The sequence below is a fragment of the Natrix helvetica genome (assembly GCF_964273705.1).
Source record: "Natrix helvetica genome assembly, contig: HAP1_SCAFFOLD_383, whole genome shotgun sequence".
Lineage (NCBI taxonomy): Eukaryota > Metazoa > Chordata > Lepidosauria > Squamata > Natricidae > Natrix > Natrix helvetica.
Genome location: NW_028113400.1, coordinates 8,865 through 22,000, shown reverse-complemented (window position 1 = coordinate 22,000; position 13,136 = coordinate 8,865). Strand labels below are relative to the sequence as shown.

General features: G+C 48.1%; 1 protein-coding gene across 1 annotated transcript; it reads left to right on the top strand.

Moving 5' to 3' along the window:
• Positions 1–1,159: 1,159 nt before the first annotated feature.
• On the top strand, positions 1,160–11,858 carry LOC309382411 (uncharacterized protein; the record flags this gene model as incomplete). Its single annotated transcript, XM_081971929.1, has 3 exons — positions 1,160–1,624; positions 4,738–4,979; positions 8,846–11,858. Coding segments are annotated over 3 exons (2,933 nt in total), but the record flags the coding sequence as incomplete, so codon positions are not given.
• Between the last annotated feature and the right edge of the window lie 1,278 nt (positions 11,859–13,136).

Below are 13,136 nucleotides of genomic sequence, written 5' to 3'. Positions count from 1 at the left end.
GACCACAGAGCAAGCTGGATCACTACTACTATTAATAAAGAGCTGATAAGTCACTCCGTGTCCGTAGTCTGTTCTCTCGTTGCCCCGATCTAACAATCCTGTTCTGTCCTGTCCATATTCTAGACTATTCTGTTTTGTTTTGTTCTCTTCTTATTCTGTTCTGTTCTATTTCTTTCTGTTCTACCCTACTTATTCCTATTCTATTCTGTTCTGTTCTGTTCTTATTCTGTTCTGTCCTATTCTATTCTGTTCTATTCCTATTCTGTTCTATTTCTATTCTGTTCTGTCCTGCTTGTCCCTATTCTATTCTGTTTTGTTCTGTTTTTATTCTCTTCTGTCCTACTCTGTTCTGTTCTATTCATATTCTGTTCTGCCGTACTATTGTAGTCTCTTCTGTTTTGTGTTATTCCTATTCCTATTCTATTCTGTTCTATTTTTAGTCCGTTCCGTTCTTCTATCCTATTCTGTTCTGTTTTCTCCTATTCCTATTCAATTGTTGTGTTCTGTTATTTCTATTCTGTTCTGTTCTGTGCTATTCCTATTCTGTTCTGTTATGTCCTGTCCTATTTCTCTATTTCTATTGTATTCCTATTCTGTTCTGTTCTGTTCTATATTCTCTTCTCTTCTCTTCCATTCCTATATTCTATTCTGTTCTATTCTATTCTATTCTGTTCTGTTCTATATTCTCTTCTCTTCCATTCCATTCCTATATTCTATTCTGTTCTATTCTGTTCTATTCTATTCTGTTCTATTCTGTTCTATATTCTCTTCTCTTCCATTCCATTCCTATATTCTGTTCTGTTTTATATTCTCTTCTCTTCCATTCCATTCCTATATACTGTTCTGTTCTGTTCTATTCTGTTCTATATTATCTTCTCTTCCATTCCATTCCTATATTCTGTTCTGTTCTATTCTGTTCTGTTCTGTTCTATAGTCTATTCTCTTCCATTCCATTCCATTCCTATATTCTGTTCTGTTCTGTTCTGTTCTATTCTGTTATGTTCTATATTCTATTCTATTCTATTCTATTCTATTCTATTTTCTATTCTACTGTACTCTACTCTACTCCACTCCACTCCACTCCATTCCATTCCATTGGTTGGATACCTGGGCGTTGCTCCAGAACTTTCTCTGATTGGTCCCTCTCTTTTGCATGCAGACGATGCTCGCCTGGGGACCGAGATACCTCCAAAACACGAGTGTTTTGATGGTCCAGTTTCACTTGACAGCAGCTTCTCCGAATCCGCCTACATGTCCGCCAAGAGCAAATGTGAAGACACGCAGGAGGAAGCCACCAAGTCAGAACCCACCACCCCCAAACTCAGCAGATCCGGTCTCATTGGGGGAACCTCTCAAGGACGGTCACCCAAGAGCTCCGGGAACCGGGCTGAGAAATGTGCCGGAGTCCATATCTCAGGACCTTTCTCGGTCACCGTCCCCTTCCACATCACATCCAACCTTACTTTGTCCCGGCTGACCAGAGGTCTGGAGTGTCCAGCGCTGAGCTACTACGGCTTGGAGACTCCGGAGGCCATTTCTTCCAATGGAGAAGACTTTCCTGGGGTTGCAGAAGACAAGGAGAAACTCATGTGTGCCCTCCCTGCAAATAAGGAAGCAGACGAAGGTCAGTGTTGATATTTGTATTGCAATCGAGACTGATAGTAATAGAGCAGAACAACAGAACAGAATAACCAGGTTGGAAGGGACCTTGGAGGTCTTCTAGTCCAACCCCTGCTCAAGCAGGACACCTTATACCATTCTGGACAAAGGCCTGTCCTATTTCTTCTTAAAAGCCTCCAGTGATGGAACATTCACAACTTCTAGAGGCAAGTTGTTCCACTGAGCAATTGTTCTCACTGTCAAGACTTTCCTCCTTTGTTCTAGGTTGCTTCTCTCCTTGATTAGTTTCCATCTATTCTTTCTTGTCCTGCCTTCTGGTGCTTGATTGAAGAGAGAGTCAAGCTTTCTCCAGAAAGCAAGACAAGAAGACGTGGATGGAAACTAATCAAGGAGAGAAGCAAACAAGAACTAAGGAGGAATTTCCCGGCCGTGAGAACGGTTAGCCAGTTAAATTGTTCAATTAAACCATGATCAAGGGCAGGAAGTAGTGATTCCAAAAGCAGCATTCCAGAGGGATGGCTTTGGTTATGGTTCCAGGTCTTTGCATCTCCTTCAAATATCAAGATACAAAGTGGGTGTAAGCTCCACATTAAGAGGAAGCCAGTTCCTTAATCAATGTAGCCTCTTAACCTAGTGAATTGCACATTCCTGCTACTCATTTATGGAGATCCTCAGCCATTCAAGTCCGGTTGTCCCAAAGGTGCTTTTTTCAAGAAGCAACTGGACTTTCTTGGTGGTTTGTTGTTGGTTTTTTTGAAGATGTTTCGCTTCTCCTCCCAGGAGCTTCTTCTGCTCTGACTGGATGGTGGGGAAGGGAAGGATTTATATTCCTTGCAGACAGCTGGACATTTGCATCCTTTTAGAGCAGGGGTGTCCAAACCTGAGAACTTTAAGACTTGTGGACTTCAACTCCCAGAATTCTGGAAGCTGAAGTCCACAAGTCTTAAAGTTCCCAAGTTTGGACACCCCTGTTTTAGAGAGTCGTTGAGGCCACTTGGGGATTTATCTGTGTCCTCAGGGTCCCCTGAGTGGTGCAAATGGGCGTGGATCCTTCTTGGGAGTGCTAAGAGGACTGTGTTGGTAGACTGGAGATAGATGGTGTACATTGGGGAAACAAAACAGCCACTTCACAAACACATGGCACAACATAGGAGAACAAACCCACCAGGACTCCATCCATTATTCCATCTGGATTTAAAAGACAAAGCCCACTCTTTTGAAGACCACAAAAGTTCCATCTTTTGGACTGAATAGACTGCGGGTTTGAAAGAGGGGTGAAAGAGGCTAAATATGTCAAAATTGAACAGCCCTCCCTCAACAGAGGGGGGAGGGATATGACCAGAGGTGGCATTTAGCAGGTTCTGACCACTATTGGAGAACCGGTAGTGGAAATTTTGAATAGTTCGGAGAACCGGCAAATATCACTTCTGGCTGGCCCCGCCCCCATCTATTCTCTTCCTCCCGCGTCCCAGCTGATCTGGAGGGAATGGGGATTTTACAGTATCCGTCCCTTGCCACGCCCACCAAGCCACGCCCACAGAACCGGTAATTTTTAAAAAATGAATACCACCACTGGATAAGACATCATCTATCTCCAGTCTACAGAAGGAAGGAAGGAAGGAAGGAAGGAAGGAAGGAAGGAAGGAAGGAAGGAAGGAAGGAAGGAAGGAAGGAAGGAAGGAAGGAAGGAAGGAATAACAGCAGCATTTACACTTATATACCACTTCATGGTGCTTTCCAGCCCTCTCTGAGGGGTTTGCAGAGTCAGCCTCTTGCCCCCAACAATCTGGGTCCTCATTTTACCCACCTCGGAAGGACGGAAGGCTGAGTCAACCTTTAGGAGGGAGGAAGGAAGGAAGGAAGGAATAGCACTTAGACTTATATCCCGCTTCACAGTGCTTTCCAGCCCTCTCTAAGCAGTTTATAAATATCAGCCTCTTTCCCCCGACAATCTGGGTCCTCATCTTACCGACCTCGGAAGGACGGAAGGCTGAGTCAACCTTGAACCAGTGAGATTCGAACTGCCAAATTACAGGCAGCCAGCAGTCAGCCAAAGTAGCCTGCAGTACTGCACTCTAACCACTGCGCCACCACGGCTCTTGACTTACAACAATTCATTTAGTGACTGTTCAAAGTTACGAACGGCACTGTTAGTTAGTTTACTTGATTGATTAGCCCATAGGCCATACCAAAGTGCAGGGTTCCAAATAATTACTTAAACCCAATAACAACCATTTAAAATGGAATTGGGATAAAATACAATGATTTAGTACATGGATAAATAAAATACGATAAAATTATATTCCAGTATCACCCCTCCTAGTTAGCTCAATTGCAACAGCACTGAAAAAAGTGACTTATGACCATTTTTTGCAGTTACGACCTTTGTAGCATCCCCGTGCTCACGTGATCAAAATTTAATGCTTGGCAACTGACTCGTACTTACAACGGTTCCAGTGTCCCACGATCACATGGTCCCCTTTTGTGACCTCCTGACAAGTGAATTCCATGGGGAAGTTAAGATTCACTTAACAACCAGGTTACTCACTTATCAGGGATGCGGTGGCTCAGTGGCTAACACTCTGAGCTTGTCGATCAGAAAGGTCGGCAGTTCGGCAGTTCAAATCCCCAGCGTCACGTAACGGAGTGAGCTCCCGTGACTTGTCCCAGCTTCTGCCAACTTAGCAGTTCGAAAGGACACAAAAATGCAAGTAGAAAAATAGGAACCACCTTTGGTGGGAAGGGAAGAGCGTTCCGTGCGCTTTCGGCGTTGAGTCATGCCGGCCACGTGACCACGGAGTCGTCTTCGGACAGCGCTGGCTCTTCAGCTTTGAAACGGAGATGAGCAGCGCCCCCTAGAGTCAGGAACGATATGTGCAAGGGAAACTTTACCTTTACTAACTTACCAACTGCAATGATTCGCCTGGTGGCAACATAGGTGGTAAAACAGGGCTGAACCGACTTAACAAGCGTCTCATTAGCAACAGAAATTTTGGGCTCAATTGTGGATCATAAGTCGAGGGCTACCCGTATTTGTACTCCGCAAGGACCTAGTCCCTACAGTGCAATCTGGACTGAGTTGTATTTTATTTATTTTTTTGCTTGCGTGCGTTTTAGGAACAAACGCCCAAGCCGAAATGGATGCTGAAGAGAGCCGGATGTCTATGGAGGTGGAGGATTCCTTCTCGTTCCTGGACATCCCCGACAGCTGGATCGACACCGTGCTGGAAGAAGAGCAGCTGCAGAGGGATCCCGGGGAAGGCCCCGAGCTTCCCCCACGCAGCTTGGACACCTTCCCGAGCATGGAAGAGGATTTGGGAAGCGGGTTTATGAACGAGATGATCGCGGCTGGGATGGAGGCGAGTGCCCCACGTTTCCCCTTCTTCTTTCTCTACTCTCCTTTTTTTTTGTTTTTCCCCGGGCTGAGGAAAAAAGGGGAGAGCCTTGTGAAGAAGAGTTGACACCTTCTTCTCGCTTGGTATTTTGGCGGCAGCTTTCCTTCTCGTGGCTTCCCGCCTCCTGGGAGTTGGCTGGGCTGAGGGAAAGCGGCTGGCCCAAAGCCTCCCAGAAGGCTTTAGTACCTGAGGCGGAACTAGAACTCACTGTCCCCTGGTCATTGGCCCAAAGTCACTGAGCTGATTTTCATGCCTCAGGCATGAGCTAGAACTCACACTTTCGCTTGGTGATTGGCCGAAAGTCACTCAGCTGGCTTTCCATGCCTAAGGTAGAACTAGAATTCACCGCCTCCTGGTGGTTGGCCCAAAGTCACTCAGCTGGATTTCCATGCCTAAGGCAGAACTAGAACTCACCGTCTCCTGGTGATTGGCCCAAAGTCACCCAGCTGGATTTCCATGCCTAAGGCAGAACTAGAACTCACCGTCTCCTGGTGATTGGCCCAAAGTCACCCAGCTGGATTTCCATGCCTAAGGCAGAACTAGAACTCACCGTCTCCTGGTGATTGGCCCAAAGTCACCCAGCTGGATTTCCATGCCTAAGGCAGAACTAGAACTCACCGTCTCCTGGTGATTGGCCCAAAGTCACCCAGCTGGATTTCCATGCCTAAGGCAGAACTAGAACTCACCGTCTCCTGGTGATTGGCCCAAAGTCACCCAGCTGGATTTCCATGCCTAAGGCAGAACTAGAACTCACCGTCTCCTGGTGATTGGCCCAAAATCACTCAGCTGGCTTTCCATGCCTAAGACAGAACTAGAACTCTCTGTCTCCTGGTGATTGGCCCAAAGTCACCCAGCTGGATTTCCATGCCTAAGGCAGAACTAGAACTCTCTGTCTCCTGGTGATTGGCCCAAAGTCACCCAGCTGGATTTCCATGCCTAAGGCAGAACTAGAACTCACCGTCTCCTGGTGATTGGCCCAAAGTCACTGAGCTGATTTGCGTGCCTAAGACAGAACTAGAACTCACCGTCTCCTGGTGATTGGCCCAAAGTCACCCAGCTGGATTTCCATGCCTAAGGCAGAACTAGAACTCACCGTCTCCTGGTGATTGGCCCAAAGTCACTCAGCTGGATTTCCATGCCTAAGGCAGAACTAGAACTCACCGTCTCCTGGTGATTGGCCCAAAGTCACTCAGCTGGATTTCCATGCCTAAGGCAGAACTAGAACTCACCGTCTCCTGGTGATTGGCCCAAAGTCACTGAGCTGGCTTTCCATGCCTAAGACAGAACTAGAACTCACCGTCTCCTGGTGATTGGCCCAAAGTCACCCAGCTGGATTTCCATGCCTAAGGCAGAACTAGAACTCTCTGTCTCCTGGTGATTGGCCCAAAGTCACCCAGCTGGCTTTCCATGCCTAAGGCAGAACTAGAACTCTCTGTCTCCTGGTGATTGGCCCAAAGTCACCCAGCTGGATTTCCATGCCTAAGGCAGAACTAGAACTCACTGTCTCCTGGTGATTGGCCCAAAGTCACCCAGCTGGATTTCCATGCCTAAGGCAGAACTAGAACTCACCGTCTCCTGGTGATTGGCCCAAAGTCACTCAGCTGGCTTTCCATGCCTAAGGCAGAACTAGAACTCACCGTCTCCTGGTGATTGGCCCAAAGTCACCCAGCTGGATTTCCATGCCTAAGGCAGAACTAGAACTCACCGTCTCCTGGTGATTGGCCCAAAGTCACTCAGCTGGCTTTCCATGCCTAAGACAGAACTAGAACTCTCTGTCTCCTGGTGATTGGCCCAAAGTCACCCAGCTGGATTTCCATGCCTAAGGCAGAACTAGAACTCTCTGTCTCCTGGTGATTGGCCCAAAGTCACCCAGCTGGATTTCCATGCCTAAGGCAGAACTAGAACTCACCGTCTCCTGGTGATTGGCCCAAAGTCACTGAGCTGATTTGCGTGCCTAAGGCAGAACTAGAACTCACCGTCTCCTGGTGATTGGCCCAAAGTCACCCAGCTGGATTTCCATGCCTAAGGCAGAACTAGAACTCACTGTCTCCTGGTGATTGGCCCAAAGTCACTCAGCTGGATTTCCATGCCTAAGGCAGAACTAGAACTCACCGTCTCCTGGTGATTGGCCCAAAGTCACTCAGCTGGATTTCCATGCCTAAGGCAGAACTAGAACTCACCGTCTCCTGGTGATTGGCCCAAAGTCACTGAGCTGGCTTTCCATGCCTAAGACAGAACTAGAACTCACCGTCTCCTGGTGATTGGCCCAAAGTCACCCAGCTGGATTTCCATGCCTAAGGCAGAACTAGAACTCACCGTCTCCTGGTGATTGGCCCAAAGTCACCCAGCTGGATTTCCATGCCTAAGGCAGAACTAGAACTCACCGTCTCCTGGTGATTGGCCCAAAGTCACCCAGCTGGATTTCCATGCCTAAGGCAGAACTAGAACTCACCGTCTCCTGGTGATTGGCCCAAAGTCACTCAGCTGGATTTCCATGCCTAAGGCAGAACTAGAACTCACCGTCTCCTGGTGATTGGCCCAAAGTCACTCAGCTGGATTTCCATGCCTAAGGCAGAACTAGAACTCACCGTCTCCTGGTGATTGGCCCAAAGTCACCCAGCTGGATTTCCATGCCTAAGGCGGGACTAGAACTCACCGTCTCCTGGTGATTGGCCCAAAGTCACTGAGCTGATTTGCGTGCCTAAGGCAGAACTAGAACTCACCGTCTCCTGGTGATTGGCCCAAAGTCACTCAGCTGGATTTCCATGCCTAAGGCAGAACTAGAACTCACCGTCTCCTGGTGATTGGCCCAAAGTCACCCAGCTGGATTTCCATGCCTAAGGCAGAACTAGAACTCACCGTCTCCTGGTGATTGGCCCAAAGTCACCCAGCTGGCTTTCCATGCCTAAGGCAGAACTAGAACTCTCCGTCTCCTGGTGATTGGCCCAAAGTCACCCAGCTGGATTTCCATGCCTAAGGCAGAACTAGAACTCACCGTCTCCTGGTGATTGGCCCAAAGTCACTGAGCTGATTTGCGTGCCTAAGACAGAACTAGAACTCACCGTCTCCTGGTGATTGGCCCAAAGTCACCCAGCTGGATTTCCATGCCTAAGGCAGAACTAGAACTCACCGTCTCCTGGTGATTGGCCCAAAGTCACCCAGCTGGATTTCCATGCCTAAGGCAGAACTAGAACTCACCGTCTCCTGGTGATTGGCCCAAAGTCACCCAGCTGGCTTTCCATGCCTAAGACAGAACTAGAACTCACCGTCTCCTGGTGATTGGCCCAAAGTCACTCAGCTGGCTTTCCATGCCTAAGACAGAACTAGAACTCTCTGTCTCCTGGTGATTGGCCCAAAGTCACCCAGCTGGATTTCCATGCCTAAGGCAGAACTAGAACTCTCTGTCTCCTGGTGATTGGCCCAAAGTCACCCAGCTGGATTTCCATGCCTAAGGCAGAACTAGAACTCACCGTCTCCTGGTGATTGGCCCAAAGTCACTGAGCTGATTTGCGTGCCTAAGACAGAACTAGAACTCACCGTCTCCTGGTGATTGGCCCAAAGTCACCCAGCTGGCTTTCCATGCCTAAGACAGAACTAGAACTCACCGTCTCCTGGTTTCTAGCCTAGTGCCTTCACCTAATGCCTCAAATGGGAAATACTATTCTCATTGATTTCCTGATGAGGAAGTATGTTTAAAAAATGGATGCTCCGTAATATTTTTTTCTTTTTCAAATTAAGTGTGTGACGATTATAAATACACACCTTCTCTTAATTCTTGAGAAATTAGGTCTTGTTTCTAACGCTTCCTCCTTCCTTCTACCCCCCTTTAGCTGGAGATGTATTCTATGGTGCCACACCTGGATTACCTGTCCATTGAAGAATGCATGAATGAGCATTCGGAAGGAGAAGATGACCAGTACTATCTTGCCATGGGATACATTGAGGAAGAGCCACCTAAGGAGGTAGATGCTGAAGAAGTCTACCTGAGCGCTTTTGATGATCTCAGCCCCATCGCTAGCAAACTAGGACATATTCAGCAATCCGACGTAGATCAAACGCCTCACATTCCTTCCCCAAATCTCACCGTGGAAGATCAGACCTCCGAGATATCTACAGAAACCTTGGGTGAAGAGCCAAAGAGCTCACGGTTACCTGAACCTGGCTTGGAACCTCAACCAGGTGACGAGGAGGTTACGACTAGGTCAACTGGTGATCTAGTCGTAACCAAGGACCCGGATCCAGAATTAGCCAAGCTGTGTGAAGTGGGTTCCAGGAGCAACACCAATGAGATGGAAGGATGTCACCTGATTGACAAAGCTGAGGTGGAACCCATTTTTTCAATGTTGCAAATCGGAGATGCCATTGTTGGAAGTGAGGTTGGCCTCTTTGCCCCCAAAATTGAATGTCCTGGAGAAGTTGCTGACCCAAAATCTCTGGATGCAGAATCTGAGGGGGAAAATGCCGAGGATAGTAAGGTGGAACCCATTATTTCACCGTTGCAGATAGGAGATAGAAATGGAGTGGATCCCTTTGTCCCCCAAACTGGGTGCCCTGAAAACGTTGCCAGCCCAACACCTTGGGATCCAGAGTCTGAAAACCAACCAATCAAATCAAGTACGGTAGAGAAGTGGCCACCTCAGAGCCCATCTGAAAGTGAAGAGGCTCCACATTTTCCTTGCAACATGAGAGTAGAAGTTCCTCCAGAGGTGATTAGAAGATGCAAGAAACTCTTGGGAGATACCCTTGTGGTTGAAGAGACGGGAGAAATGCCTCACAGAAATGCCGCTTCATCTGTGGAGGATCTCAACTTACTTCAAACTCCGATTCCTTCTTTACTGGACAATAATTCCAAGAAGGTAAGCTTCCCAGCACCGGATCCAGAGCATACGTCTCCTCCTTATTCCCCTGCACCTTTGTCTGACAGTTGCATGGACTCTGAAGACTTCTTCCTCACAGCTTCTTCTCCAAAACCTTGCCTGGAAAATCTTCTGCAGAAACTTCAGCCCGGGTTGCCTGTTGAAGCTTCGTATGCTCCGAAACATGAACTCTTGGATGGAAGTGTCCACATGAAGTTGACATCTACCACACCCCGCGTTCAGCAAGTGAAATCGTTCCCGGTGGTGCCCCCAAAGCCTCAATTCGCTAAGGTGCCTCCTTCCTTAAAACCAGTGATTCCCAGCAAGGAACATCTCACTGCTGTCCCGGTGAAGACTTGTGAGAATGGAATCAAGCAGGAACACAACCAAAGCTCTTTGAAAAGGCCTTTCCACCTGACCAGCTCAGAACATACCTCGAACAGCCACCAAAAGACAGAACGTTGTCCGACATCTCCTAGCCCATCCAGCTCTTCTGAGAATTGTTGCAGCCTTCCGGAGACCCTCCTGAAGCAGCGCAACTCCATGCCGGTCAGCTTGGAGAAGTTCAGCAGGGACTGTAAGGATGTGGAGGACAGCAGCCCAAAGCCACCTCCTTCTTCACGGGACAAATGCTTTTCGTGGTCCAAGAGTGGAGACTTTGGAGGAGGAGGCGGCCTTCATCTCCCGCAGGGCAGTTTGGAGCAGCGGAGCAGCGGCCAACACGACGAAGGGAAAGGAGCAGAGAGGCCCACCAAGGAGGGCTTGGAGGGCACCGCTCTCCAGAAGCAACGCTGGAGCAACTGGCGTTATAGCGGAAGCATGTCGTTCGACGAGGCCGTGGCCCTCGCCAAGGAGAGGCACATGATCCAGGCTCCCGTGCGGAGAATGCAAACCGTGGACAGTTCAGACGGAGCGTCCAAAGTGGAGAAGACTGCTCCTGCCCTCAAGCCTGTTCTGTGGTCTCCTCAAAGGCCGCTGAGTTGCATGAGCCCAGCTGGGCCTCCGGAAGCTCACCTTTTGGGAAAGATGGCTTGTCCTCCAGGGTTGCCCGGCAGCATCCCAGAAGGGGTGCGGCCACCGAGACTGGAAGGTTCCTCTCAGGACTTTCCCCCAAGGAGCAGAGTGAGCTTATCCAAGATAGGACGGCGCTTGTCCGTCTCTGATGAAGCATACTTCGGATTGTCCCACGAGAAGAGATGACTGGGGTCTTTTAACAGATTGACAGAGTTGGAAGGGACCTCGGAGGTCATCTAGTCCAACCCTCCCGCCCAAGCAGGAGACCCTGCTCCATTCCTGACCGATGGCAGTCCACTCTCTTCTTGAAAGCCTCCAGGGATGAAGCTCCCACAACGTCTGAAGGCAACTTCTGTTCCATGGGTTGATTGTTCTCCCTGTCAGGAAATTCCTCCTTATTTCCAGGTTGAATCTCTCCTTGGTCAGTTTCCATCCATGATTCCTTGTCTGGCCTCCACGTGTTTTGGGAAATAGCTTGACTCCCTTCCTCCCCTCTGTGGCAGCCCCTCAAATATTGGGAGATGCTCTCCTGTCTCCCCTGGTCCTTCTTTTCCCTAGACCAGCCAGGCCCAGTTCCTGCAATTGTTCGTTGTATGTTTTAGCCTCCAGTCCCCTCATTATCCTGGTTGCTCTTCTCTGCACTCTTTCTAGAGTCTCCACATCTTTTTTTTTTAATAGTGTGTGGATCAAAACTGGATCCAGTACTTTAGGTGTGCCCTTACTAAGGCTTTATAGAGTGTATTAGTACCTCCCTTGATTTTGATTGTATCCCTGTCCTCACATCAGGCCAATTTGGGCCACCCTGAATGGATGGGGGCTCCCACCATGATATACTCCTTAGAACAGGGGTGTCCAAACTTGGGAACTTTAAGACTTGTGGACTTCAAGTCCCAGAATTCCACAGCCAGGCTGGCTGGGGAATTCTGGGAGTTGAAGTCCACAAGTCTTAAAGTTGCCAAGTTTGGACACCCCTGCCTTATAGACATAATTGGGGGGAGGGGTTCATGTATTGGTTGAGAAGGTCTGAGATTTCCTGGTGGTCCCCCAATTATGTCTATAAGGCAGGGGTGTCCAAAGTTGGGAACTTTAAGACTTGTGGACTTCAACTCCCAGAATTCCCCAGCCAGCATAGCTGGCTGGGGAATTCTGGGAGTTGAAGTCCACAAGTCTTAAAGTTCCTAACTTTGGACACCCCTGCCTTAGAACTTCAAGTGATCTTGGCTCAAATTGAAGCAGAGATCTGTCCAACCCAGCCTTTCCCAAGGTGGGACCCAAATAATGTCTTGTCTTAAGCAAGCCAAAATAATATGATGCTAATGAAAAGAAAACATTTCAAAAGAAAAGAGAAGACAACGGTCAAATTTATCATTCACTGGTTTTAAGCTATCAACAAACCCTGATATCTAAAGAGCATTACAAAGAGCCCAGACAGGTAGTTCCCGTTTAGTGGCTACCTTGTTTACTCATCATTTGCAATCACAAGAAGTAAGAGGTGGAAACTGATCACAGAGAGGAGCAACCTAGAACTTCCTGAAGAATTTCCTGAGAATGAGACCAATTAACCAGTGGAACCACTTGCCTCCAGAAGCTGTGGGTTCTGGAGGTTTTTCAAGAAGAGGCTGGGCGGGGTTTGGATTACAAGATCTCTAAAATCCATTCCAGCCCTAGGATTCTATGATTCTAAGTTCCTTTGCATTGATGACTTTTACCCTAAGCCTAACTTTTACTGCAAAGCAGAAGAATGCTCACTGGGCAACTGTGGCACTGCCTGACTGAATTGTGGGTCCCAATTGTGCTTGCGAAACAAGGACTGCCTGCATATATTTTCAGATTCAGGTGGGCTGAGGGGAGGAGAGAGATTAAGGCTCAGAGAGAGATTAAGGCTCAGGAAGTTTGCATCCTAACCAAAACAACCGCAGGGGGGGAAATGCCTGATAATTTTTTTTTCTCCTTTGATGAGAAAGTTGCTCAAGTGCTTCGCAGACTGAAGGTATCTGTGGGCCAAAATTCTCCTTTCCCACCGAGATAAGCGTCAGATTGCGGGAAGGGATTTCCTTTCCAAATGTTGGAGGGATTCAACATTTCTTACTTTTTTGTTTTCTCTTTTGGGGGAATAAACCAAGCTTTTTCGTTTATGTAGTGACAAGTGTTTTCATCACACAAGGATCCAGATAAACAGTCTTAATGCACAATGCAATCATGTGATGCACAAAATATATTAAGGCAAGAGATGAACCACAATGAGCCCAAG